This window comes from Aplysia californica, unplaced genomic scaffold (assembly GCF_000002075.1).
Source record: "Aplysia californica isolate F4 #8 unplaced genomic scaffold, AplCal3.0 scaffold00584, whole genome shotgun sequence".
Taxonomy (NCBI): domain Eukaryota; kingdom Metazoa; phylum Mollusca; class Gastropoda; order Aplysiida; family Aplysiidae; genus Aplysia; species Aplysia californica.
In genome coordinates this window covers 94,464-122,158 of record NW_004797854.1, presented here as the reverse complement: position 1 = coordinate 122,158, position 27,695 = coordinate 94,464, and the positions used below count along the sequence as shown (strand labels likewise).

General features: G+C 38.1%; 2 protein-coding genes across 7 annotated transcripts in view; one reads left to right on the top strand and one right to left on the bottom strand.

Moving 5' to 3' along the window:
• Positions 1 to 183: 183 nt before the first annotated feature.
• On the bottom strand, positions 184 to 22,537 carry LOC101862298 (hsp70-binding protein 1). 4 transcript variants are annotated; one of them, XM_035972125.1, is made up of 8 exons: positions 22,232 to 22,537; positions 19,352 to 19,463; positions 11,344 to 11,590; positions 10,514 to 10,691; positions 9,514 to 9,735; positions 5,448 to 5,603; positions 3,499 to 3,710; positions 184 to 1,554 (listed from the first exon to the last, which is right to left on the bottom strand). In XM_035972125.1, the coding sequence occupies exons 3-8, from the start codon at positions 11,473 to 11,475 to the stop codon at positions 1,450 to 1,452; spliced, it is 1,005 nt and encodes a 334-aa protein (XP_035828018.1). In that variant the 5' UTR covers positions 11,476 to 11,590; positions 19,352 to 19,463; positions 22,232 to 22,537; the 3' UTR covers positions 184 to 1,449. The 4 variants fall into 4 exon arrangements, with proteins under 4 accessions (XP_035828018.1, XP_035828019.1, XP_005107244.1 ...); XM_035972126.1 differs by having other exon boundaries at positions 19,352 to 19,449; XM_005107187.3 differs by lacking the exon at positions 19,352 to 19,463.
• A 101-nt stretch (positions 22,538 to 22,638) lies between these two features.
• LOC101862064 overlaps positions 22,639 to 27,695 on the top strand; it is a 28,250-nt gene continuing 23,193 nt past the window's right edge. The window contains exon 1 of one of the 3 annotated variants that reach the window (XM_035972124.1): positions 22,639 to 22,922. The gene's annotated coding sequence lies outside the window, so the exon portion shown is untranslated. Of the gene's footprint in view, positions 22,965 to 27,695 lie in introns of all 3 variants that reach the window. The other 2 variants (XM_005107186.3, XM_035972123.1) reach the window with 2 other exon arrangements.

Sequence of the window (27,695 nt, the reverse complement as noted above, 5' to 3'; positions counted from 1 at the left end):
CTTCTTTCCTATCAAACATCTATCATCCTTTTCTCATCTCCTTCTTTTCTCTATCTGTTTGTTACTCTCTTGTGAAGCTTTGTATCTTCTGCACTTATATTATGCCCTTATTGTGTTGTGAGTGCTGTAAAACTCACACTAAAACTAAGAGAACATACTAAAACAAGTAAGCAAACACAGACATTTCGGTATAAAAACCATATCATTATATTTGATGATGAGCCGAAAACAACATGGCAAGCCCAACTGTGCTGTCAAATTAAAAACAAAGATAGCATCCATTTAAGGCAAAACAAATCCAACCCTTGTACAATAATGAATATGATAGCAAACGACAATGCCAAGCATCCCTGATGTGTTCAACCAATAATTGAAATTGCAACAGAAGAGCATGAATCTTGGGGCCCAAAAAAATTTTTTAATTAATAAACTTTGCCACACCTATAAATTGCAAACCTTTATAAAAACTAAGGCAAAAGAATAGGCACACCTGGAAGAACAGAATGGTAACCAGGCAGTAAAGAGTCATCAAGTTAATGTTCTGCCTGCAGGTCTGTGCTATCAAAATCTGGCTGACCAAACTGTCGTTGCAATATTCCACAAGCAAACCTGGGCCTTTGAGTGTCTTCCCCTGAGGATTCACGGACAGGAGTAGTCATTGAGGAGAAAAGAGCACATCTTCAAACATGTTTAAAATAGACCATACTACAAGCAACCTTTGACAAATACAGAACTCATCATGTGGGTAAGCTATGCCTAGCGACAGAAATACAGTAAGAAGCCTGTTGGTGCAAGGGGAGAAACCTTTCTCTCTCCATTTCTCCCTCACTTCTCCTGTCTTTCTCTCTCTCTTTCTACCTCACTCCCCCCGTCTCTCTCACGCAACAAAACTAAAACAGATACTCATCTTTACATAGCTTGTAACATTACACATATAGAATGGACATCTAGGTACAATTATTGATCTAAAATGTTCACACCTGTCAGATCTAGCTTTCTCTGAAACAGCAAAGAAAATTTGACTCTAGGGCCTAACCAGTTTGATGCTGACAGTATTACATTAGAATTAGATCATCATCAGTATCAAAGCCCCATATCTGACATGTATACAATTAACGTCACATCCAACAAAACTGTCAATCTGAACTTTAATCTTTCTTCGAATTCTCAATTATTTTTTTTCTTCACTATTTGAGCAAACTCTCTAAACTGAAAACATAGCTAAATCAAATTCAGCTACAATTTCTTACACAAAGATATAAAGAGGCATTAGTAGATTCATGGCGCATTAGATAAGGAAATACATACTAGAGTGGTGAGCAACTGATAGTTTAGACAAGAAAAAGACTTTGCTGGAGAGCCAAAACAATTCAAGTTGATACATGTAACATGACACAAAAGTTACACGAAAGCATTAACACTTTCAAATTTCGACCCATGCATTCACAATTATGCCAGCATTAGACTCATGCTTCGGTTTTCACTGGATGAAGATGGGGTCTCGGTTGGTGAGTTCAAAACTTGTAACAGTTTGTCAGCATGCTCTCTTTCCTCCTGAAAAGAAACCATCAAATCTTTTCAACAAAACAGGATGACAATCAGAATAATTCTATTACACTTTAGCACTGAATCAAATATTATCTGTTGCATGTAATGTTCATCCAATGTAAATAAGGTCACTGATCAAGACAAGCCTTCATGGAGATGCTAGTGTATTTTCGCGCTACTCTTATCAAAACTATTATAAACAGCATTTTCACTATGAATTTCATGAATAAGTTAGAATAAGCAAAACCATGCCCAATTTATCAACACCATTAATATTTCAAATATTAATCACATAAAATGGGGGGAAAAAGGACAAAAGCAATGTTTCCCCTTGAGAAAGAATTCATATTAGTTCATTAAAAGTAGACTTCACTGTAGTGTATAACTCCCCTCCCCCTTCCCCCTTAGGTAAAAAAAAACCCAACAAAAATGCCTCACAGTCATGATGAATATGAAGCTTAACTTCAATATTGTACAGTATGAGAAATGGTAATTCCCCAACTGTTGAAACCTCCCTGAAGCCATTTCATTTTTCAACTAAATTTGAGACTGGATTCTTTGATATGTAAAAATTCAATCTCTGTATCATTTCCATTTAACAATGACTGACCTCCATTTTGTCTGAATAGCCCTTTGAGCTAACCATTTAAACAAACTCTTCAAATAAATTGTTTCTCTGCTAGACAGCACAGTACACCTTTGAAATTTGGCACAATTGATTTCCTTGGAATTTATAGCCAGCGCTGATGATAATTCTCCTTGCCATATATATATGTTTAATACAATGTACTTTTTGAGAAATGGGGCATTTATAATCAATAAAATTTACTCATTTTCAGAATTTTTGGAGACCGCTATTAACATCAAAGATCACAGTGTTTCTTTTCTTTTGTGTGTGTGTGTCTTCTTTTTAAATAGCAAAACAAAAGTTTAGTATTATATATGAAGATGAAGACTCATTTTCGCCTCCTAAAACATAAACTGGAAAGGGATTCAGGAACAACAAAATGTTACAATAATGATGGATGGGTAGGTACTTTGAACTTAGTGATAATCAAAGATTAGTATCAGTAGAAGCTAATATAGATCTGGTTACCGGTACAGATTCACTAGTTTATTGAAACACAAAAAAGAAGACAACACGTTTCCATTTTCTTATTCTACAGTATATAGCTGAAAAGGACTTCAAAGCAAATTTCTTTTACTTGAACCAAGATTTTACAGCAACTGCCCTTTACAGTTCTGCTAATATAATCAAAATATCTCGGGTATTGCTTTAACTGACCTAAGCCTTTCCAGTTAGCAAACTTGAAGAATAACTCTCGGAGGAGACTACAATAATATGTGAGGCATTGTGGTGAAATCAGACGCTCATCAAAATAATGAAATCAAAGAAACAGGCATTTTTCCGCCAGTTTGTCAATTTTTATAGAATTTTTGTTTTCCGGCCCAAAAAACACATTTCCAAGTGAATTTTACTGAAAAATGTTGATTAAAGGCACAAGGTATGTACATTTTCAGTTTTCAAGGACTCTCAAGCTATTGAAGTTACCAAACTTTGGCGGCCATTTTCTCGCTCATTCTACATCTAAAACCAGGTAACCCCACCTCCTTCAATCACAAAAATCTCGACTTCTATTCAAGATAGATAGGTACTTTTTTGGGGGCCAAATATAAAATAAACGAACAGGTTTTTTGATGATATTTATAACTCCATACGCCCAAAAAGTAAAGAGCGCCTCATTCCACCACGTCGTGACACACATGCCCTTACTATCAAAAAGAAGGAAGTAAGGAATGACTGAAAGGTAGCAGGGAAGAAAGGCACGTCAGCCATCTTTACGTAGAAACATTACTAAAAAGTTATGAACATGTTTTTGCAAAGAAAGGGGCAGACAGCAGGAAGGAAATGAAAGCTTAATTTAAATAAACCAAAACCAACACACTCACCTGAAATTCCTCTTTATCAGAGAGAAGCCTTAATCGCTCACAGAGAAATGACCTGACATCCATGTCCTCTCTCAAACATCTCTCTTGTGCAGCCTTGTGGTTGGTGACAATAGCCAGCAGAGCTGACATCAGGTGCTCGTGAATCATGGAGTGACCCTCCGTCTTTAAAAGATATACCAGTTGCTCCACAGCTCCTTTTTCCAATAGGGCGTCTGAATTGCAGAAAAACAAAACAAAACAAAACAAAAAAAATTATCTCAACATCTCAATTAAATGTGGAGGCGCCAACCTTTGTGTAACTTTTTAGCTAAAAAAACACTCTTCAGAACTCAAAACAGGATGCAAAAAACAAAACAAAAACGTGTCATCTGAACTTCAAACACAAAGACTGTCTTACAATCAAAAGATATTGGCAGTCATTAATGTCATTCAAAACTCTTTAAAATATGACAGACACAGGCTTTCGAAAATTTGAACTTGAAAATTGATAACAATGTAGGATGTAAATCATTATAAGAAACTCCAGAATTGAGCCATTAGTTTCCTATTCCACCTTTGAAAAAAAGTGTACAGTGTAGATTCACAGCGGCAGGGATAAAAGCTAAAAGGAATCCCCAAAGTGTACTTGACTTATTGCCAACGCTCTGGGTTGTTATAAAAAGACACTTTTTCAGTGGAATTACAGGTCCAACAATGTATTCAGAGTTGAGACAACAAGTAATACAACAATTTGGCGTATTCTCAAGTAATTCAGCCTCTGGCAGTTTCAAATATTATGGGTTAAATATGACTAAGACACTTTATAAGAGAAATAAATTATTTGAGTGGGAAAGACTGTGTGTGTGTGTGTGTGTGTGTGTGTGTGTGTGTGTGTGTGTGTGTGTGTGTGTGTGTGTTTGTTTGAGTGTGTATGTATGTGTGCATGCATGAGTGTGTACAAGGGATGGGGGCTAGTTAGGGAACATATTTATAAATTCATTATATCAAGTTTCCCAAAGCAAGATGTAAAAAAAAACACCTGTAATCTGAACATCAAACACAAAGACTGTCTTACAATCAAAAGACATGGCCAGTCAATAATGTCATAAACCATTACATCATGTGGTTACACAAATAAAAATTACAGATGCAGCTACAATCTCGAACGCACTTAACAAAATCAGTGGGATGCAGAAATCTTTTTGTCATGTACGAATTTACTTATGTGCGTGTTTTGAATACACAGAATAAACATGTATCGTTAGGCACACATAACACGAACACGGAAAACTAAAAATCACGTTTAGCTAGTACAATTTGCCATTCCCAGACTGATATCCATTAAAGTTTTCATTATTGGTTAATCTGAATTATGTATGTGTCAAATACATTTGTCAATCCCAAACGTGTGAGTAACCCATGCTCGACTGTATTAGAAATAATTCAGGACCTAAAAACCTAAAAATGAGTTTACTATGCCAATGTTTCACAATGTGCATGTTCGCTATAATATAAGCGTGCCAGACCGTATTTTCCTCTCAAATTCTTTCGTGGTTTTATTGATAAGTTCGAAAAACCATTCAGATATAGAGACTGGGCAACGGAATATTATCTGATCAGTCTGCTATCTATGACTAAAGCCAAGATTCAGTCACATCTTTTTTAGCCTGACTCAACAAAAAGCTAGAAAAGTAGCAAAATAGAGAAACAGAAAAAGAAAAAGCACCATGCTGACCACCTATGATTTAAGCACAAAAATATAGTTCCATTCACATTCTAACAATTTCAGTCTTAATGTAAAGAATATGTTAAAAACATATTTTAGCGAAGAACAGTTCTACAAATCAAAGGTCGTCCTTGGTGCTGAAGAGCTTTTTCAGGAGTAAAACAACAACATACTTTTAAAAGAAGGATCGTGGCCACACATGGAAGATATCAAGAAAGTTGCTTTGAGTAAAACAACAGCATACCTTTAAAAGAAGGATCGTGGCCGCACATGGAAGATATCAAGAAAGTTGCTTTGATGCGAATCTTCTCTTCCTCACTGCTGAGTGCCCTCACAAGAACACTGAGGCCGTCGAGAGCTTTGAGCCTGCCTTGTGCCTCCGTGTTGCTCCTCACCAAACCTGAACCCAAAGACCAGGTACAGCATTATTTCAAACAGAGCACCATCGTAAAATTCACGGAAATAATATTAAATCGACCTTCAAATAATATTTTGAAGACCCTAGAGTTGAAAGCCTCGTCTTGTATCTGGCTGTCTTACTGCTCATGCCTTTCAGCCTCATGGCATGCAGAGAGTGGAACAACAGTCGAACCTGCTATTATGTCTAAGACAATCACTAGTACAAATGACCACTTCCCATTCTGCCGTAACACTTTGTAGTCACACAGCCAACACTACAAAATACCCCATCTGGTCACCCAGCCAGGAGAGTGACTGCAATAGACTTCTCTAGCCTGGCCAAGTGACCCCAAAGTGTTTTTTAAAAATTATAATACACTGACCAAGATTTCCAGCTGTCTAAGACACCATTTTCTACTTGACAACGGGTGGTTGTTTGGGACAATTTCTTCTGTAATTGGTTTACCTGGCATTGTGAGAAAAGACAGAGTTGCTACTTGAGACCAGGTGGGTTTGGGTATTCGAAAAACAGGTGTGACTGATCAGTTCAGAAAGGGGTGATCCCTTCATGGGTCAACATTTGTATTTTCAAAGCAAATGAACAATCAAACCTGAAATTGAAGACTAACGGAGATCAACAAATAATGTATTAAAAAATCCAGTTATAAAATCAAATAAGAGCAGAAAAGGGGTCACACCCGAGACTACAAAAAAAGTGAGAGAAGTCACTTGCAAAGATGGAAGAACAAAAAGTCAGAAAAATCACACATGAATACAAGTATAGATCAGCATTTAACCTATAAATCTACTTTCCTTTGCTCTTAAAACAATTACAAGATTATATATTCATGATCGTGCAAGAACTTAAAGTCATAGAATGCTTCGTTTGTTCAAGGCAAATTATGAACACAAAATCCAAGTCATTCTCAGGGAAAACTCAGCAAAGCGAGGGCTACCACTTAAGTGGAAAGACGATGGAAGAAGCCACAGTGTATATATAACACGGGTCATATTTTGTTTGTTGTTTTAGTAAGGTATTACAGTGCTCGCAACTGCATAAGGTCATATGAGCGCCAAGGGGTTGATGTCAACAGAGTAGGTACCAGAAACTAAATTTACTTTCAAAGTAGCTGTATGCCAAATCTATCTGTTCCATATGAAAGGCCTATATCTCCTGAGAATTTTGATACCATTCTTTAACCTCTCAGTCAGTTTTTAAGCAAATGATAGCTGTTTAAAATTTGATAAAATTTGTTAAAGTTACTCACTGGCTGCAACCTCATCTTTGACAAATTATAAAAGAGTACCAAATGCACCAACCATCTCCACATTAACAGAGTACAATCCCTATAACATAGATATGGAGACTTATTTTTTCAAGACTGTAAGACTGTAAGATCACTACAAATCAGTATTTTATCGCCTCAAACATGATGATCTGTCGTTATTTCGACAAAAACACCAAGGGTTGACCCGGCCGGCAACCCACCGACCCCCCCGTAGCGAACGAGTCGGCCCCGTACTGTAGTATTCTGAATGCTCCCCGTGTGGGGGGGTCACATGCTTTCCGAGTTTCGCGGAAGGAAAGATGTGAAAATAATTCCAAGCCGACTACTTTATTCTAATAGAAAATAAACTGATCTTTCTATTGGATCCTTTTTTGAGCCTGTATTTTACATATTTCGTGTAAAAAATGATCTTTGAAAACTTTGACAATGTTTTTCAAGGCTCTCTAGTTAAACGCCAAAGGCCAAAAATATACCACGCGAAAGCCTGTCCAAAGCTCTACAGTTCTCTGCCAATGAAAAGACAGTACTTAATCATCTATCTTTCCGCGAAGCATTTGAATGTACGCGTCTCAATTTTTTAACTGGCTGACCACCAGGGGCTTCGCTTTCCACGGCAATTCTCCAGCTCCTAATAATCCATGAGTCTCAATATTCCGCTATGTAGCGGATTTCCACTACCGCCATTTCCTCCGCTAAACTCTGCTACCGCGACAGCGGGTATATCAGAAAGAGAGTTGCTGGAAGCAGAGTGACTGCCAGGCCTCGGGAATTTGAAAAAAATCACCGAAACGCGGGAAAATACATAAAAGATCTCGAATATTATTTGAAAACCAAATCCGATAACGTCTTTAAGTTCATTTTTGTCGGTCGCGATTGTGATATTAATTCGGCTTTGCCCGGTCTGAGAGTACATTTCACGCGAACAGGTGGCTATGGCGGCAAGTGGAATTGTATGTGACACCGAGGCTCGACCGGAAAATCAAGATCTCAGAAATTTGTCTGTAAAAGTGTAAATACGCAACATTTGTAACATTCGCCATGAAAATAATGTTCGTCACTGTGCTGTCGCTTGTGGGGGGCAAAAAAAAAAAGAAAAGAAAGTTATACAAGCGTCTTGTCGGGCTCGTCATTGTGACCGGTCAATGAACCTGCTCGTGTTCTGAGCGCTGTGAAGTACAGGACTCAGGAATGGGGGGAGATTTTTTTTTTTTTTAAAGATACACTCGGGGATGGGGGGAGGGCTGGACGCAACACCAGAGGAAAGAAAAAGAAAATGGAAGCAAATTTTAATATTTAGAATTTTGATTACTACTACAGCTCTCTGCAAAGTAAAGTGCGCGTTAGTGCATGCCTTGTGTATAATCGGGATCCGCCATAACTACTTGTTGTAAGCGTGTTAATGAACTTAGGGCAGGGGCCTAAGTGTTCACGTTTCATTGGATGGGTGAGAGTAAATTATGTCTCTATAAAAAGTATATTTTAGCTTTTTGTTCAAGATTCGCATATTTTCAGCGTCACTGCATCTTGCCCTCCCACAGTTTTTACACATCTCACACTGAATAGGTTTACTTGAGCTATTCAAGTTATTACTCTACTTTGAGTTTGAGCATTAATTTTGTCTTTCACGTTTATTATATGAATCATTACACCAAGACTGGTTCATAACAGTCGATATTCTGGTTCTAGGCCTTTTCCCAGGCTCAAAACAAAATTCATTTTCATATAGTTTATATATGCAGGCGAATATTATGAAGATAAAATATAAATAACTCGCACAAGACCACAGTGGGCCTCCGCTTTCTGTACGTAATCAAGATTGTAAATATTTGGTAAGTGACTCTTACTTGAAATTATCTTCCAAACCCTCAAACTGGTATGAAATAACCTTGCTTTGATAAATTGATGGTTTTTATTTCAACATTCTAGGGTCCCACAGTATAATAATAGTGGGTGTCTCGTGAAAATGGGCTTCTGTTGCGATCACGTGGAAAGTTCCTCCTTTTTAAAAATTCTGAGTTGAGACCCATGATAATCGGACATAAACAACTTACACCATTGAAATGAGGAAAAGCTGAACTTTTACAAGGTGTTCAGCACTTGGTGTTTTATAGCGAAAGAGCAAGGAAACAGCTATCTGAATTACCCTGATACCATGCGCTCGGAAGGCCGCCAGTGCCCGCGAGGCCGTTTTACGCTACACAAAAAAGTCCAAACGGGGAATCAGGCTTACTCTGCTTACCTCTTTAGCCTCAACAGCCCAAAGTCTGCTTCGACTATCAAGGCACCCTGGAAGTGGCAGTTCACAAGAGAGTGACAAACACTCAAGAGAAGTAGAGGAAAATGACGTTAGTAAGGATGAGGAAAGAAAAAGCAGCAGTTTCCCATGTGTTGTTCCAGCACAGTAAGAGCAAGACATTGATAAATCAGCCCATTTACAATTCTACTGTGCATTAGAACATGTTAATCTCCCCCTTTGGGAATGGCCTAAAGACCCTTCAGTCAGTAGAACTGCCCTGGCGGGGGATGGTCATATTTTGCGTGGCTCTGGTTTGTTAGGATCAAGAGGTCATTTCTAAGTTCAAACTCAAATCCTAATTAAAAAGGGACATGTCAGTGACTTACAAGACAATGCATAGAGAGCCTTCACCCTAACCGTGGGGTTTGGATCAGTGTCAATCATCAGAAGGATGGCAGGCATGAGGTGTAGGCTGAGGACAGCAGTCTGCCCAGTGGGATTGTTTTGAGACAGATTAGCCAACAGTTCCAGACAATTCCACCTTAAGTCACTGACTTCACTTGCAAGAAGGCCCGGTACTATTCGCAATCCATTTATTTTTATAAAGTCTGTTGAGAACAAAAGGAAAAAATAAATCTTACATGAAAAGAAAAGATAATTATGTTGAGTCACAAGAGGTAGGAACAAACACACAACTAGCAGTAAAAGTCACAAGCAGCAGAAATGAAAATACTTCAAACGGTAACTTTCATTTGCTTTAGTGCAAGTTTACTGCCCTTCTAAACATCACATTGTAAAAAAGTTTCACATGCCAACAGAGATGTCACCATAAATTTGCACACACTGCGAGCAAAAGGCTTAAGGTACACAACTGGGGGGGGGGGGGGGGGGGGGTTAGCAAAAAAATTCAATTAAGGAATTTTTGCAAAAGTATAAACCTCAGCAAAAAACCCTAAAAGACAGCATATAAGTTTGATATAATGTTGCTGATGAATTGTCTATAAAAAGGCATCAGATTAGTTTGCTCCTCAGCAGTTGCATCAATAAATTAAATTGAACTTCACAAACTTTGTAAATGTTTCAAGCAGGAACAAAATGTAACATTAACAATTCTATAAATCCGCAAACTTCAACAGAATGAAAGAACAAAAAGAAAGAAAATATAAATCGTATTACCCAACTGGTGATTGGTGTCAACCTAATTCCACAATTACCCAAATCAATGTCTGGGGGTTTCCACCCAAAGTAAGTTATTCAAATAAAGACGCCAAGAAGCATCTTAAGATATAGTTTTGTTCTGTTTTGTTATTTCCTTGCTTTTCTCAAAACTCAAAACTTTAAAAAAAAAAAAAAAGACTTTGGCGCTTGTGACATAATAGACTGTACCTCCAGCAATGTCCACATCCTCAGCCCAGTCTTGCAGTTCATCGAGTGCCTTAATCTGTTGTTCAGTGCCTTCTTCAGTGTCAATTTCTGCATTCTCAATCACTGACACACATATGGACATTCTTTCCACAGGGCTGACTGACATCTGAATAAAGGCCTCTTCAAGCCATTTCTTCCGCTTTAGAAAAAAGAATGTAAGGTTGTTGTTTTTTTAATGCTGACAAGAAAAAGTCAATGTGTTAAGTCTATTGTTGTTTTTTCTCACATCCCTAGTTTTAGATGAAAATACAATCACCAGCTAAACGAATGATTAATTTTAACAAAATAAAAATAGTCTAGTCTAAAAAAAAGGAAGAAGTACAAAGGGAATCAAACTGAAGAAAGGAGAAAATGAAACTAAAGAATAAAACATGAGCTGACAGAATCCTATATCTCCCCCCATAACATAAAGGCTGAATAAACAGCATGAAATTCTACATGAAGTCACTAAACCTTTACATGACAGAACTGTTCAGACCTTCTAACAGACAGAAACATAGTCCAGACTTGATGATACATTCTTCAGGATGAGGATACGGTCACTAAAATTTACTACTGAGGTCAGAGACATGTTACATCAAAGCTGTGATTTAACACTTAAGACATCAGACACAAGCATCAAAAGGTATTATAGGATTAGAAATTCTTTTGAGCACAGAATTTTTACTTCCAATTAAATGCCATACTTGACATAAATTTATAATAAGAACTATCAGCAATAAAAATGCAGATTGTCTTATGAAGCACAACGATCTTAAGTAGCAATAAAAAAAGGGGATTTAATGACTTACATCCTCAGTCATAGGCTCAATAATCTCTGAACCTTGTGCATCTTCTCGACGTGTTGCTTCCATACAAAATCTGAGAAGGCCTTTCAGGTCTTTTGCAGGTCTGGGATTCGGAGCTTCGTTTCCGTCAGACATGGTGATGACTGTGAAGATCCGTAACACTCAACCAAAGAACACTATTTATAGAAGCTTGTATTGGCACTTGCACAGTCTGTTCTGATGTGTTAAGTTGAACTTTTGGCACTATGTGCTGTGAAAAAAAGGTTTACGAAAAATAATATTATTGGAAAAAAAAAATTGAATGCTTTTTGATTTCTTGAATTTATAGAAGATATCCATTAAAACGTTCCTATATGCCAAGAAATGTTCTGACAGTAACAAGAAGCCATAGAAGATACCTCTCAGCATTTTGAGAACGTACAATGTTTACTTTTTGTTAGGGCTTGAAGAAGCAGAGTGAACTTGAAATCTTAAAAAAGAAAATCACATCAGCCATCTATAATAGAAATAACAAGACACTTCCACCACAACTGATCCAAAAGACAGATTTCACACCTTTGCACTTTCAGAGAGGCATTACTTACTATATTCTTACTATCTCCTAGGTATTAGGGGAGAATGTCATTTGAAATACAACAGTGTCCACTGAACAGCAGCCCAGATATAAGAGTAACCTCTGCCTCACATCAACCTAAGCTTGTAACAGAATTTTCCTTAAATAACAGCCTTAAACACCAACCTGATTCTTTGACAGCACCCCGTGTTGTTATAAATTGACAAATTTTTGGGGGGGATGATTCAGAAACAATATACTGATGCCTAAAATTTCAACGTACATGTGCACCCATTCTCTCTAGAACTACAACACCTTCTCCAGCCAGAAAAATAAACTAAAAGTTCATAGAGTTCAGGGGCTCAGTTCACATTCTCTCGCCTAGAACTGTCTCCCTTCAAGAGTCTCCAGGCTAGGGGTGGGGAGAGAGGAGTCTTAGCTACCGTGCTCAACATTTAAGTCATTACCAGTCTATGATCGAGAATCTGTTCACTTGAACTCAGGTGGAACCACAGCCACTACTCTGCTTGTGTCTACAATTTACACTTTCTAACATCACTGTATCTTGATATTAAGACTTCTGCTGGGTATGTAGTACGTTTGTGGGTGTGTGTGTGAAAAGGGGGGAGGGAAATGTTGAGCAGATTGTAAATATTGCAGATTACCCCCTTTGGAAAATTTTGTTAGCAGCAACCTCAGCCTAAGAATACTAAGAGCAACCAAGGCTTGCTTCCCAGGGGGATTGCTATTAGGCGGACAACACTGTACTGTAAAGACAAATGTTCTGACTCACGGGACTCATTTCTCTCCAAAGCTTGCGACTGAATGCCCCCCCCCCCTTCCACAACACACACCTATGATGAACTGGGGACACTAGTACACCTATTTCCTGATCCCAAAAACAATTCTTTTTTTTTACTCTGTCTTGTCAATAAGGTGTACAATCACGGCTTAGAAGAAGTAGAAAGCTATCTGCTACACTTGGAATGTATTATATTGTGTCCTGAAATTCACACAATTATGGGACCAAACTGGTATTTTTCGTATGAAATTGAAATCAAGCCGATCACCAGCAGTTTTCAGTTTTTTCAGTTTCTAGTGTATCTTAATCTGAATATTTTTGAACATTTTAAGTTCAAGAAATGAGATAGCGAGACTTCAGTGAGTAGGACTATGAAGTTATTTTTTTTAATGGCAATGTATCGTCCTACAAACAAATTATATAATAGGCCTATTTTATAACTATCAAAATGATCATACGAGGTCTAATATTATGACACTGTGGCACTGTTGTACAGTTTTCAACATATAAATTTAAATTAATTATTATCTTATAAGTACCAATTATCCAAATTCTATCATCTTCTCAAAGTCAAAGTAACATTTTAGTAGAAGTAGACTGGTATCAGTGGCCTGCTCTCATTAGCCTTATGATCTAGAAGTACAACTTCGTAAGCAAGTGTGTTGCTTACATGACAATCATTTTATCATTTAACAATAATGGGATAATCCAGTTTGGCCTCAACGATAACTGTGGAGAGTGAGTTTTGGCTCCACCGATGATTACTTCTTGTTCTAAATAATTACTTGACAGGTGCCGAATATGATGTTTGATGTGCAGCAAGTGAGAGGTATCAAACCTAAATGCAAAAAAACAGCAAATTTTGGAAAAATTCAGGCCCTATGAAATTCCCCATACTTTCATTAGGTCAAAGGGGCAAGTCCCCCAGAAACTGAAACCCACCTCTTGCTAAAACACTGTGATTATTCTCACCTGGGGTGAGGATAAAATGGATATTATTCTCAGTAACGACAGCCTAGTATTCTCACAAGGTTTTTTTCGTTTCCGCCCTTTTTATTTTGATTCGGGCATTCTCCGTCTTTTTATTAGGCCTACCCTAATTATTATTCTCACACGCGTTTTTCCACCAAGCGTCTCCAGATATCTGGTGGTTGGACTGAGAACCCTTCGATCATACCTTCACCAAAAACCCTAGACAAGTGTATATTTTTCAATTCAGAAAGGAATTCACTTGCCAGAGTCGTATGTTTTTAAAAACAAGAGCCTAAATTGAAAGCTGTTTAATGAAATAATGTTTGTAATAGATCTAGATCTAGTTTAAGCATGTCAGAATTGGATTTGTTTACAACACAATAAACATTTTATCCCTAACAGAATCCACAAAGGCATGCAGTGCCTTGACCCGTTGGCGATTTTAGTCGCCTCGCGCACTCAGAGGAGTGAGAAAGGAAGCCAAGTGAGAGAGGGAGGCGAGCTTTGTCACCTGGATCACTCAGTGACAGCAGGGGCCGGGTCCTATGACATTAAAATATGGGCATCCTGGTGGCTGTTACACGTAAAGTTCATTGATCAACAAACTGTAGGATATCGAAAAGATGGCCAGCATCCTGTCAACTTCCCGGTAAAACTGAGAGTGGAAACGAGCAATCCTCTCCATATCGCAGGGTTCTCAGTCCGACCACCAGATATCTGGCGATGCCAGGCGGATAAACCTTAATAATCAGGGTAGGCCTAATAAAAAGACGGAGGATGTCCGAAACAAAATAAAAAAGGTGGAAAAAACAGGTGAGATTACCAGGCTGTCATTATTCTCACCCGGGGTGAGAATAGAAGGCTATCCATTCTAATAATATCCTTATCCTCACTCCAGGTGAGAATAATCAGTGTTTTCTACTTTCTACAGTGGAACTCGGATTCAACGAGCTCGGATTCAACGAAAACTCTGATTCAACGAGATGAGATAGATAACCGTTTTTTTTTTCTTCTTTAAAATAAATGAAAATAACCCGGATACAACTAGCACTTAAATCAGCGAGCTCGGATTCAACGAGGTCACTTCCAGGATGAACAGCCCCTGCAGGCGTTGCTTCGCTCATTTTTCTCCCAGAACGAACTTTATCTATTCCAGGGAAACCATCCATTGCAACAGCATCGTAAACCATTATTCACTTAGCCGATTGCATGCGACCAATCAGCGGCCTTTTTTTTCATACCAACACATGCGTTGTTGGCACGCGCACATGCCTACTCTGGCGTGTGTCGGAGTCGGATGGGCGGCCTGCACACGTGTAACTGTGTGTGTGTCGGGGAGGGGGAGGGCACTAGCGGTCCGGGCCTTGAACGTCGCAGATACAAACACCTCAGTCTTTTTTCCCCTCAGTAATTCAGTATTACAATGACAAGCTAGTCTTGACGTAGATCTTCGTACTGAATTATGCGCTACACGGCGCACCGGCAGTGGAATTTTAGTTGCCGCCGGGGGTTCCCCGCCGGGCACCTTATCACGTCGGGGTCACGGGGGTCTGGGCCGACTTAATTTTTGGTACTTTTCAACGTACAATTTAAGGTGTTTCCTTGTATTTATGGTAATTCTCATTTAGTGCTCCCAAAGCATGCATTTCTGCTCTTGAGACTCAAAAAAGAACGGACGTTGTAACTTGTCTGGTTATTTCGTTAGACGCGCTGGATTCGGCAATGCTAAATTGTAATTTTTTTTGGACTAGCGTGAATGAAAAAAAATCAATATAAAAAACGGCCTTGTCAAAATCTGTCGAACTTTTGGAACATGAACGACATAGCATTGGTGCAGATACTCAGAAAAGATGGTATCTAAGCTGTAATTTTGCAACTTTATCCATCGGGCACACAATTCGCTATGAAGTAATTCCTCCAAATACAACTTTATGTGTCTAATATAATCGTGAATATTCGCATATTTTCTCGAAAGTTTATAAAAGTCACCATAAAGTTTCTCTATGAAAAGTACAAATCAATTTTAGTGCTAGAATACATCTTCAATGTAGATCTAATACACGAACATCATCTGTTACACTCCAGAAATTCCTTACTTTTCTTAAAACGCTAAGTCTAGGTTTTGTAAGTTGACTGAATAATAGGGATGACTTCTTGTAATTGGGTTATAAGAATAATTTTTCTAGCTTTCCAGGGACACTGAATCAGCACCAGACTTTTCCAGCTTTATTTTTCGTTTCCATGACCATTTGCAATAACTCACAATGTGACTGATTTCTTTACATTCATAATTGTGTCCGCGCATATTTCCGACACAAAAACTAAGAATGAATGTGTTAGCTGTCATTATTTTTATTCCATACAAGAAGTTTATCTCTACCCATGTATTTACACGGTTTTGTGCGTTTTTTAATTGCTTAGATTCTTTATTACATCTTTTTAGTTGTATGCAGGCTGCCACAGACACAGCATGATTTATGAACAAACGCAGAGTAACTTTCTCTTGTTTAATAGTAAAATCAGAGCTTACGCTGATCATCTTTAGTTAAAAAATGCAGATGTGCATCTTTCTTCTCTTACAACTTGACAGTTTCTACTCGTGCAGATTCAAGATTTCTCATGGTAAAAGACATGATATTCGTAGTCAGTTTAACACTGATTTTGGAGAGATCTGTCGTGCCTTTTAAAAATTAACAATCATTTATTCATAAGTTTGTAACTAAAATGGGACAAATTGGGTACTCTACAAACACTTGTCTAGAACAAAAACTAAGGCACAGAAATTAACCATTCTAACGCAGAATAAATCTCAAGACATTGAGCTTTTAGTACATCCGCGTAATGGTTTGCCATGTGAGATGGGGAAGAAGTTATAAATATCGTTTTAAACATAGTCAAAAATGCTAACTTCCTAACCGACACTGGCAAAGTCGCTTCAGGGCTCATTAACCCCGAGACCCCGAGCCGGGGAGCTCCGGCGGGCTGCTGAGTCACGCGAACTAAAAGTAACAGAATCGGGCAAAAAGTGACGCCGTGGCTAGTCTATGGAGTCAAAAGTTGCTGTATGCTAGGCTCTACACAGCAAGACAACTTTGTGGTAAATAATCGAAATGACACACCAGTGCATTTGAAAGAATCTGTCTTTTTTTTAAACACAGCTCATAATATGCAGGCATTTCAGGCACTACTTATGACTTCTCTTTATACATTACTTGCTCAAGGCTGTACACAAAACCTCGTGTTTGCTATAGTGTGTGTGTGAAAGAGAGGGAACATGTGAGAACAGAGAGAGAGAGAGAGATGGAAAGGGTTGGCGAAAGGAAGGCGCCTCTAACTCTAAGCCTTGATGTCACACGGATCAATAGCTGTTCGACTGTTTACCGGCGCGGCGCCGGAGAATAGCTTCTGATCTAGTCTTCTAGATTAGATCTATTGATTGGCGCGACGCCAGAGAATAGCTAAAAAAAAAACTCGGCGAGATCTTTTGTCAACAGTTACTGGCGAGTTGTCGCGAGAGAAACCCAAGAGTGTAAGAGGAAACCCCGGAAGACAACAAAAATAGACGGCGGAAATACATCATCTATATTTGGGCGAATCACAGAGGTGAGTGCTGGCGTGCTCGCTGTAGTGTAGCTTCATGTCTTTCTTTAGACTTTCTATTAGACTAGATCTAGAATCTCGTTTTATAATTATGCAAGTGGCTATTCTCCGGCGTCGCGTCACCGGTCTATTACTAATAATTTGTCCGCGCAGATTTGCAAATACCTGCTCTCTCATCTGTTTGTCTTGGAAAAAAATTCCACCAACTTCACCATTTCGTGCCACTTCCATTGAACAAGGTTGGGTTGATTTAAATCAGGTTGATTTAAATCAGTTGATTTTTTTTATTTAAATCAACTTGATTTTTAAAATAAAAATCAGTGATTTAAATCACTTTTTTTTAAATTTATTTTTATTCAGTTTTTACACATTTCAACATTCAGAATTCCTTTCCTTGGTCTCATAAAACAGATATAAGGTTTAGTAGACTAATATAATCATGCTTAAAATTCTGCTTTCCCCCCTTTCACTGTAAAATAATACAGTATTCAATTTACTTTTTTTCCATAATTGACATCAGAGCTGGGTTGATTTAAATCAGTTGATTTTTTAATATTTTAATCAGCTTGATTTTTTTTTAAAAATCAGTGATTTAAATCACTTTTTTTTAAATGTATTCAGTTTTTACATATTTAAACATTCAGAATTCCTTTCCTTGGTTTTATTAAACAGATATATATATAAGGTTTAGTAGACTAATATATCATGCTTAAAAGTCTGCTTTCCCCACTGTCACTGTAAAATAATACAGTTCTCAATTTACTTTTTTTTCATAATTGAAAACCAGGTTTGGGTTGATTTAAATCAGTTGATTTTTTTAAAACTTAAATCAACTTGATTTTAAAAATAAAACTCAGTGATTTAAATCACTTTTTAAAAATGTATTCTGTTTTTACATCTTCAAACATTCGGAATTCCTTTCCTTGGTTTTATAAAAACAGTGTCACTGTAAAATAATACAGTTCTCAATTTACTTTTTTTTCATAATTGAAAACCAGGGTTGGGTTGATTTAAATCAACTTGATTTTAAAAACTCAGTGATTTAAATCACTTTAAAAAAAGGTATACATTTTTACATCTTTAAATTCAGAATTCCTTTCCTTGGTTTTATAAAACAGATATAAGGTTTAGTAGACTAAAATTGCTTAAAAGTCTGCTTTCCCCCCTGTCACTGTAAGTAGTAAAATAATACAGTATTTAATTTACTTTTTTTTCATAATTGAAATTAGCATAATTTTCTTTTTCTTTTTAGACAAACACAAGCGCGCGCTAATACACACACACACTGTAATAAAATGTAAGTTTATCTCTATGCATAATTATTTCCCCCCCCCCCCCCCCCCCCCCTTCCTTTTAAACTGACATTTTCTTCATTTTTTGTCTGTAGCCATAATTCACTGATATAGCAGATTAAGGCTTTCTAAAATTGCAGTTGCTTAAATTAATCATTAGTTAAAATAAAGACAATGCATTTTGCACTAAAAGAACATACTTTTAGCAACCAAAAATCCCAAACTGTGTCGAAATTTTTTTTTAATAAAAAAAATCCGATTTAAATTTTTAAAAATCTGATTTAATTTTTAAAATCGATATTTTTAATTTTTATTTTTAAAATCCCAAAAAATCACCAACCCTGCCATTGAACAATCATTGATACAGACGATAGGTTTTCAGACACAACTGCCCCAATTCCTCCTATTTAGAATTATGTTAGGTTCTCGGTCTAGAAGAAACGTATTCACAACTATTGACATGAGTTCATTTATTATAATAACAAAAAGTGAGCATAAAAAAAGGAGTCACGTTTTCACTAATACAAAAATGGAGATACAACAAGAAAGCACTGAAGTCGCGAAATACCAGTTAAATTGATTGAAAATTACAATAACAAGAAAAAGTTAAACAGCAAGCTATACTAGAGATATATTATATGACTAGACAGGATTTTAGGCACAAAATCAATTTTGTTCGTTTAAATAAACAGTTAGAAGCATTTAAAATTTAAGAAAGCAAATGGACGATGGAAATAAATGTAAGTTATGTTAGACAATTACCATAGATAAAATAATGAAAGGTAGACTTACTAGGCCAAGTTATGACGCCGGAGAATAGCTTCCAATCTATTTACCAGCGCGACGCAGGAGAATAGCCACTTGCTTTTACAATATTCAGTAGTCTCCGCCTAAGATCCCGGTGCTCGGGAGCAAAGAAATGCGGGATCTTAGGCGAACCGGGATCTTAACCGACGATCCCAGGGAAGAATCTATGGGGACCCATGTTAAGGCTTAAAATCGGTAAAATGGTCTCCCTCCACCCTAAAATGAACTGACCTGACCCCTTGGTGGGTTTATGACATATATGGCGAGCAAAGAGTGGTTAACCTTGATGGCCTATCACAGTGCATAGTGCCATGAGGGGAGCCATTTTCACTTATTGTCCTATCATGAGTCTCAAGATCAACGCTTATTCAGTTGCCCCTCCCCTTTACCTGTCGAAAATTAAATAGCTTTCCATCTCTGACCGAGTCCCCATCCCTCCCCAAACGTCTTTGTCGTTACACACCATTGCATTGTGAACACACCAATTAAAATTCAGTCTGTCTAGCAAATTCGGGCTTAATGACAACTGCTGCAATTAACGCCTACTGCAATGGTCAGGGAAGAGTTCACGGTTCGATGTGATCCCGCCTGGAACGAACATGTAGGCCCTATCCACCCAGCGAGTGATGTAAGTTTAGGGGGAGAGTTCAGGTGTGAGTGCGATGCGTGGGGAAAACAAACGCGTCGGTCAGTTCACACCCCGGTGTGATCCCGTCGGGGGCAAACATTGTATCGCTTCATCCAGTTTTACAATGTCGTGTATGTGATCACATTCAAGATAGTGGCTGATCTTTGACGCGACGGACAGTTTATTGATCTCAACTTTTCAATCTTGTTTGATCGGCTGTGCCCGCCCGGGTTTTTGTTCCGCAAATTATGATCTGAAATGCGGGATCTTAGCCGAATGTAGACCTTCAGACAGAGTGAATCAGAGCGGGATCTTAGAGGTGACTTTTGTGTAGTAAAAATTCTGTTTTCTTAAAACAGCGGGATCTTTTAAGCGAACCGGGATCGTAAGCAGTGGGATCTTAGGCGGAGACTACTGTAACTACACTACACTAGTACACACTACACACTCGTTCGTACACGCAGAATTATATTTCATAAAATACTTTTTATAGATCTAATCTATGTCGTTGAGTTCAGTGCCAACCAGCTCTAGTCTATCTAAATCTAGATCTAGGTCTCTACTATCTTTACTCTAGATCTCTAGATTCTAGGGGAAGATTGAAGAATACCGGACCACTCGTACATTATTGCGCGAGAAAGTGGGGTAGGTGGGGCGGGTGGTTGAAGTGGAGGAGGGGGGAGGGGGGGTTCAGAGGGGTCTCCCCCCTGACAAAATTTTAATGAATAGATCTACCGGTCCGAGATTCTCCATTGAGAGATTATATTAAAAGGAAGTGGCTATTCTCACCCGGGGTGAGAATAGAAATACGATCGACCTTTCACCCCGGGTGAGACTTGCCACTGTAGGCTACTCTCACCCAGTGTGAAACAAGACCTGTTTTTCCTAATTTCGGAATACTTTCTATCGATGTGGATGATCAAATGGATAAAGGCAAAGAAAAGATTACGTTTTAGCACAAAAGTAAGCAAATTTTATCGACTACAAAGATGCTATGGCTATTTCACTTTTCGAATCGAGCCGAACTACGGGGGTCGCCATTTTGTTTTGCCCGGAAGTTCTCGCAAGATCTACTCCTCCCCTCTTCTCTCTTTCTGAATACTGTCTATCGGTGTGAACGATCAAATTGACCAAAACAAAGTTAAAAAATTATGTTAAAACACAACAAGTAAATTAATTTGGTCGTCTACAAAGATGCTACGGCTATTTAACTTTTTGAATCGAGCCGAACTACGCGGGTCGCCATTTTGTTTTGCCCGGAAGTTCTTGCGTTACTCCTCTCTCTCTCTCTCTCTCCACTGCCCACAGACAAAATTGTACGCTTTTAGTAGTAATGGAACGTTTGTTCACGGCACAGAATTCTACAATTTTTCTGTTATCACAGTGCAGAATTTTGTGGTTTAGTTTAGGGTGAAAGCAAAATTGGTTGGCCTAGATCTAGGCTATAACGGTGAACACGCACCGGGTGAGAATAGCCAAAAGACTCGCCTTCACTATTCTCACCCGGGGTGAGAATAGAGATGGCCATATTAAAAAGGCCACCTCTATTCTCACCCGGGGTGAGAATAGTGCAGGCGAGTCTTTTGGCTATTCTCACCCGGTGCGCGTTCACCGTTATAGCCTAGATCTAGGCCAACAAATTTTGCGTTCAAACTAAAACCACAGAATTCTACACTGTGATAACAGAAAAATTGTAGAATTCTGTGCCGTGAACAAACGTTCCATTACAACTGTAGCCTACTAAAAGCCTACAATTTTGTCTGTGGGCAGTGGAGAGAGAGAGAGAGAAAGAGAGAGAGGAGTAGCGCGAGAACTTCCGGGCAAAACAAAATGGCGACCCGCGTAGTTCGGCTCGATTCGAAAAGTTAAATAGCCGTAGCATCTTTGGCACAACCAAGTCCAAATTAATTTACTTTTACTTTTGTGTTTTAACATCATTTTTTAACTTTGTTTTGGTCAATTTGATCGTCCGCACCGATAGACAGTATTCAGAAAGAGACAGAGAGAGAGAAAAGAGGGGAGGAGTAGATCTTGCGAGAACTTCCGGGTGGGTGAGATTGAGAATAGCCACTTTCTCCTGGACTATTTAATAAATTAAAAACGGGAAAATTATGAATTCCTAAGGTTGAGACATAGGCAAAGTCAGTCCACTGGTCCGGTATTCTTCAATCTTACCGATTCTTGATCTACTAGATCTAGATTTAGATCTAGAATATAGATTCTAGACAAGGCCTAACCTAAAAAAGCAGTCGACGAAGTCCAAGAATTGTTGTATTGCCGCCCAAGTCCAAGATCTCACAAGTGAAGTCAAATTCAAAGAGGCTTTGAACAGATGCAGACGTATAAGTTGAACTTCGAACAACTGTAGTATCCGACTGGTACAAATCTCAACAGATCTCGATCTAGAACTAGAATCTAGATCTATTTTAGGTCGGGTTTTTTTCTAGCAGTTTCTAGATCTTGGATTCCAAGTCCATCACGATCACATTTTCGGTCCGGTCTGTTTACTATCGCTCTCTTGTGCCAAAAGGGAAGTATCACACTGGACTTTAAAATAATTTCCAAACAAAAAAGATGTTTTACCGGAAAGAATTGCAAATAATGCCGAGTTGGCAATAGAATTAGATCTACATTTCTAACTATAATTTATCATGTAATTCTTAGCTTCACGAATAAATTTTATGCTCTCGTTGATGGAAAATTGGGCATTTGGTATTGTTTATAGCTATTGTGCCGATTTATCAACCTTTCTTATTCATAAATTGTTATCTTGGTATATCATAATTTTTCAAATTTCTGGTTAACACTAAAGGCCACAGGAATCTGACAGGTTCTTTACGTCCATATTGGGATCTTTATGGTGTTGCTGCTGAGGGATTGACTGACTGGTCGATACATGTGATAGATTTCCATCTGTTGTACTATTCCGTGAGGCTCCCTATTACTATTGTGAGTTAGACAGAACGATCGGTAAATTTTTACTTCTACATCTTCACACAGATGCACTGATTTGAGGGTTTAACTGCCTTAATTTTAGCTGCAGAACACACCCGTATGGCAACTAAATCTAGAATCTAGATCTAGAATCTAGATTTAGATCTAGAATCTAGATCTAGATCTAGATTCTAGATCTAGCAATAATGTTCTGTGTCTGTGCTGAGATTCGAATCTTATCAGCAACTGATTACGTTGGACATTCCGGGCAGGCTGCCGGGGTCACTCAGTGTTTACTGTTGCGAAGTGTATACAGACCCAGTCACGAAGTATACAGGGCCAGTAGGGGAACTCCTTTGCGATTTCGGAAAGTTTCAGCGCCCAGACCCGGTAGTGTGTGTGTGAATGAGTGAGAGAGAGAGAGAGAGAAGAGAGCAGAAGGAGAAGTGTTAGCAAAATGTATGACACAGTTGGCAGGAGGGAACGAGAGAAAGATAGAGTGGGAAATAGGAGAGGAGAAAGAAAGACAGAGAGACAAACAAAGAAAAAGAGAATGCAAGCGATACACAGAGACAGAGGGAGAGAGAGAGAGGGTGACTGCTCGATTTAAATTTATGACATTGTTCTTTTCTTCAAATTGTGATTCCTCCAACTCTAAAACGGGGGAAAAACGATCGTTCATCGAAAAGACATCCGCAATCTTCATTTAGTAATTTAGATTTAGATATCTAGAGTAATCGTACCGGTTCGGGCAGCAGGTTTTTTTTTTGCTGTCGGGCACTACAGTACAAAAGGATCGTTTAAAACTTTGTTTTCAAATCTAGCCCCAAAAGAGTGGCACTCAAACTTAAAGCAACCTCCCTTACTTTCGTTGAAACAACAGTTACGGCGATATTTTGCTAAAAATAGTCCTTATGACAGCTTTTTCTTCATCAACTGAGCAAAACAGCGTGAAGCTCTTTCCCCGGAAGAGTTAACATTGGTTGTGGATGAAGGAGCCTGTGACCTAGATTCTACGTTTTGGTAGACTCTGAAGGCTGGAGAGTTATTTGCATATGAGGCCCTGTCAAAGATGAAAGAGAATTTGCCGTTTAGTCTCGCCGTTTTTGCCCAAAGGGGGGGTGCCCGGATTGTAACATAAAATCCGTAGTTTCTCATCCTTCGGGCACATATAAGATAATATAAAGCCAATGGTTATATAACAAAGAATAAAGAATTTGTGCATAAAATTTAAATAATAGTAGTCAGATACAGCATATTAACTCAGTCAGACACCAGTGTAATAGAGTCAGACATACCAGTGTGTAATACAGTCGGATATCAAGTGTAGCCGAGTCAGATCCAGTGTAGTTGAGTGAGCCAGACGCCAGTGTAGTAGAGTCAGATACTACATAGTAGAGTGGGTCAGATACATACTCATTAAAATAGCTATAAATGGTGAATACCACTTTAGACAAACTATCATTGTGTCCAAGTGTTGATTGATAACAAACATTAAAAATCATGTTATTAAGCTTGCAAAGAAACAAATGTGATAATAATTGAAAATGACCGAATGTCAAAATACTGCCCGAATCCATGAGAAGACCAAAAAAATGCGACCGAACTCGTAAATAAATCGGGCGTCACTTTTGCACCCAGTAAGGGCCTCAAACATGAGAACAAGCTGTAACAGGTCATTCCTGGGGTCATCCAATCACATGACTTCCTGTAGCTGGTTTCGGTTTGTCTCTAGGGCAAGGCAGATAGGAGATATAAGGAAGAGGCTAGCCGTACTTAATGACGGCTAGACTGGCAGTCTAGCCGTACTTAAGTACGGCTAGACTCACAGTCTAGCCGTACTTAAGTACGGCTAGACTTACAGTCTAGCCGTACTTATTCTTAATATGATGGCTAGACTGACCATTTACAAAAAATAGGCCTACTGAATTGTAAATATACATTTTTAGTGTGCAGTACCTAAAGTATTTGTATTTGAGACAAAACCAGGTTCCTTAATGACAGTGCATGTATTTTAAACCTCCTGTTTTCTAATGTAAATAGGGCCTAAGATAAGTACGGCTAGACTGGCAGTCTAGCCGTACTTAATATTGATGGCTGAATTGTAAATGAAAATTTTAGTTTGCAATGCCTAAAGTATTTGTATTTCAGACAAAACCAAAAGGTGCCTTACTGACTTGCATGTATTTGAAACTGAATAATAACTAGATCTAGATCTCATGAGACCTGTGTACTTAACAGGATTGAGTCGATTGGGCCAAACCTAGATCTAAGTACGGCTAGACTGGCAGTTAAGTACGGCTAGACTCTCAGTCTAGCCATACTTAAGTACGGCTAGCCACTTCGGAGATATAAAGTTTTAAAGTCGTCGTGCCAGTTTTCGTCCTTATTTTGACCGAACCAGTAATATTACTCTAGATCTCTAGATATTCTAGATCTAGACCTAGGCCATAGATCTAGAAGAACCTAGTTTTACCCTGAGCCAAGAGGGCGCTGAAACTTTCCGAAATCACAAAAGAGTTCCCCTACCGGGTCTGTATACTTTGTGACTTTGTTCCCGGGTCTGTATACACTCCCTTACCCTTACTGTTGCCACTGTTGGTGTACAGCGAGCGCGCCTGGAAACGTGTGTTTTCGCCCATGAATACCGAGGGAGTGTGTTAATCAGTTAATCGATGATGAAAGTGACGCTCTATCCTTTATAGCCTTCTATTTTTAGTGTTATGGGCGCTCTCTTACTCTCTTTGCAGGGTTGGTGATTTTTTAAATTTTTTAAATTAAAATTTTAAAAATCGATTTTTAAAATTTAAATCAGATTTTTAAAATTTTTTTTAAAATGTCGACACAGTTGGGGATTTTTGGTGGCTAAAAGTAGGTTCTTTTAGTGCAAAATGCATTGTCTTTATTTTAACTAATGATTAATTTAAGCAACTGCAAAAGAAAGCCTTAATCTGCTATCAGTGAATTATGGCTACAGACAAAAAATGAAGAAAATGTCAGTCTAAAAGGAAGGGGGAAGGGGGTAATTATGCATAGATAAACTTGCATTTTATTACAGTATGTGTGTGTGTGTGCGCTTGTGTCTAGTTTGTCTAAAAAGAAAAAGAAAATGCTAATTTCAATTATGAAAAAAAAGTAAATTGAATACTGTATTATTTTACTACTTACAGTGACAGGGGGGGGAAAGCAGACTTTTAAGCAATTTTAGTCTACTATTTACCTTATATATCTGTTTTATAAAACCAAGGAAAGGAATTCTGAATGTTTAAAGATGTAAAAACAATACATTTTTTAAAAGTGATTTAAATCACTGAGTTTTAAAATTTTTTTTAAATCAACTGATTTAAATCGACCCGATTTAAATCAACCCAACCCTGGTTTTCAATTATGAAAAAAAAAGTAAATTGGATACTGTATTATTTTACAGTGACAGCGGGGAAAGCAGACTTTTAAGCATGATTATATTTGTCTACTAAACCTTATATCTGTTTAATAAAACCAAGGAACGGAATTCTGAATGTTTAAATATGTAAAAACAGAATACATTTTTTAAAAAGTGATTTAAATCACTGAGTTTTATTTAAAAGATCAAGTTGATTAAAATTTAAAAAATCAACTGATTTAAATCAACCCAGCTCTGATTTCAATTATATATGGAAAAACAAAGTAAATTGAATACTGTATTATTCTACTGTGACAAGGGGGAAAGCAGACTTTTAAGCATAATTATATACAATCTAGTCTACTAAACCTTCTATCTGTTTTATGAAACAAAGGAAAGGAATTCTGAATGTTGAAATATGTAAAAACTGAATAAAAATAAATTTTTAAAAAAGTGATTTAAATCATTGATTTTTATTTTAAAAATCAAGTTGATTTAAATTTTAAAAATCAACTGATTTAAATCAACCCAACCCTGTCTCTTTGGAAATTGCCTTCCCGTTCCTATTGAACATTTGCCATGTAGGCTCTATCTCTAAACGTGAAGATTTTGTGGGGAGGGTTTCAGGGAGTGTATACAGACCCGGTAACCGGGAACAAAGTCACGAAGTATATAACATAGCAAGGCCCACGCAGCGCCGATGAGTGTGACAGAAATTGGGGACTCCCGTATAGGCGCTGCGGGCTTGTTTTACCGGACCCATTTTCTCACAGTGCCATATTTTCATTCACTCGTACGGGCTTGTTTCTCAATGGATGAAAGCGAAACTTGGCAGCCAATGAGAAAAGAGGTCAAACTAATCACTTGCGAAAAAGAAAACTCGTAGGTTACTTGGTTATGGTGCTGTTCGTGTCCGAAGTTTGAGCACTCTGCTACACCAGATTTGGTGGAATTTTGGATTTCTTTTTCACAACGTTGGTTGACAACCTTTTCCCTTTATTGTCTTCAAATTTTATTAATGTATGTTGCATACTTTTTGCGTACCATTGTAAAACACCACCCAAACTCGACTGCATTCGGGCATTCCGCTGAGTAGGTCGGGCTAGCCGGCGTCGAGTGGAAAAGTCCATGACGTCATAAAGAAACAGGTCGTGGAAAGTCTACTGCGCGAGAGAGACGGGGAAACCATGTTCACCAGTTCGGCTTTCCAAAAGCTAAAAAGCACTTTCTTTAAGCCTGCATGAAATTTATTTGCTTTGGATATGATAAAAAGACTTTCTGCATACAAAAAAATCGGGGAGGAGAGATCACATTCTTGCGTTATCGATCAATGTCGACGGTTCTCTTGATCCTGTTATTCCCCCGACCTAGATCTACATGGACTC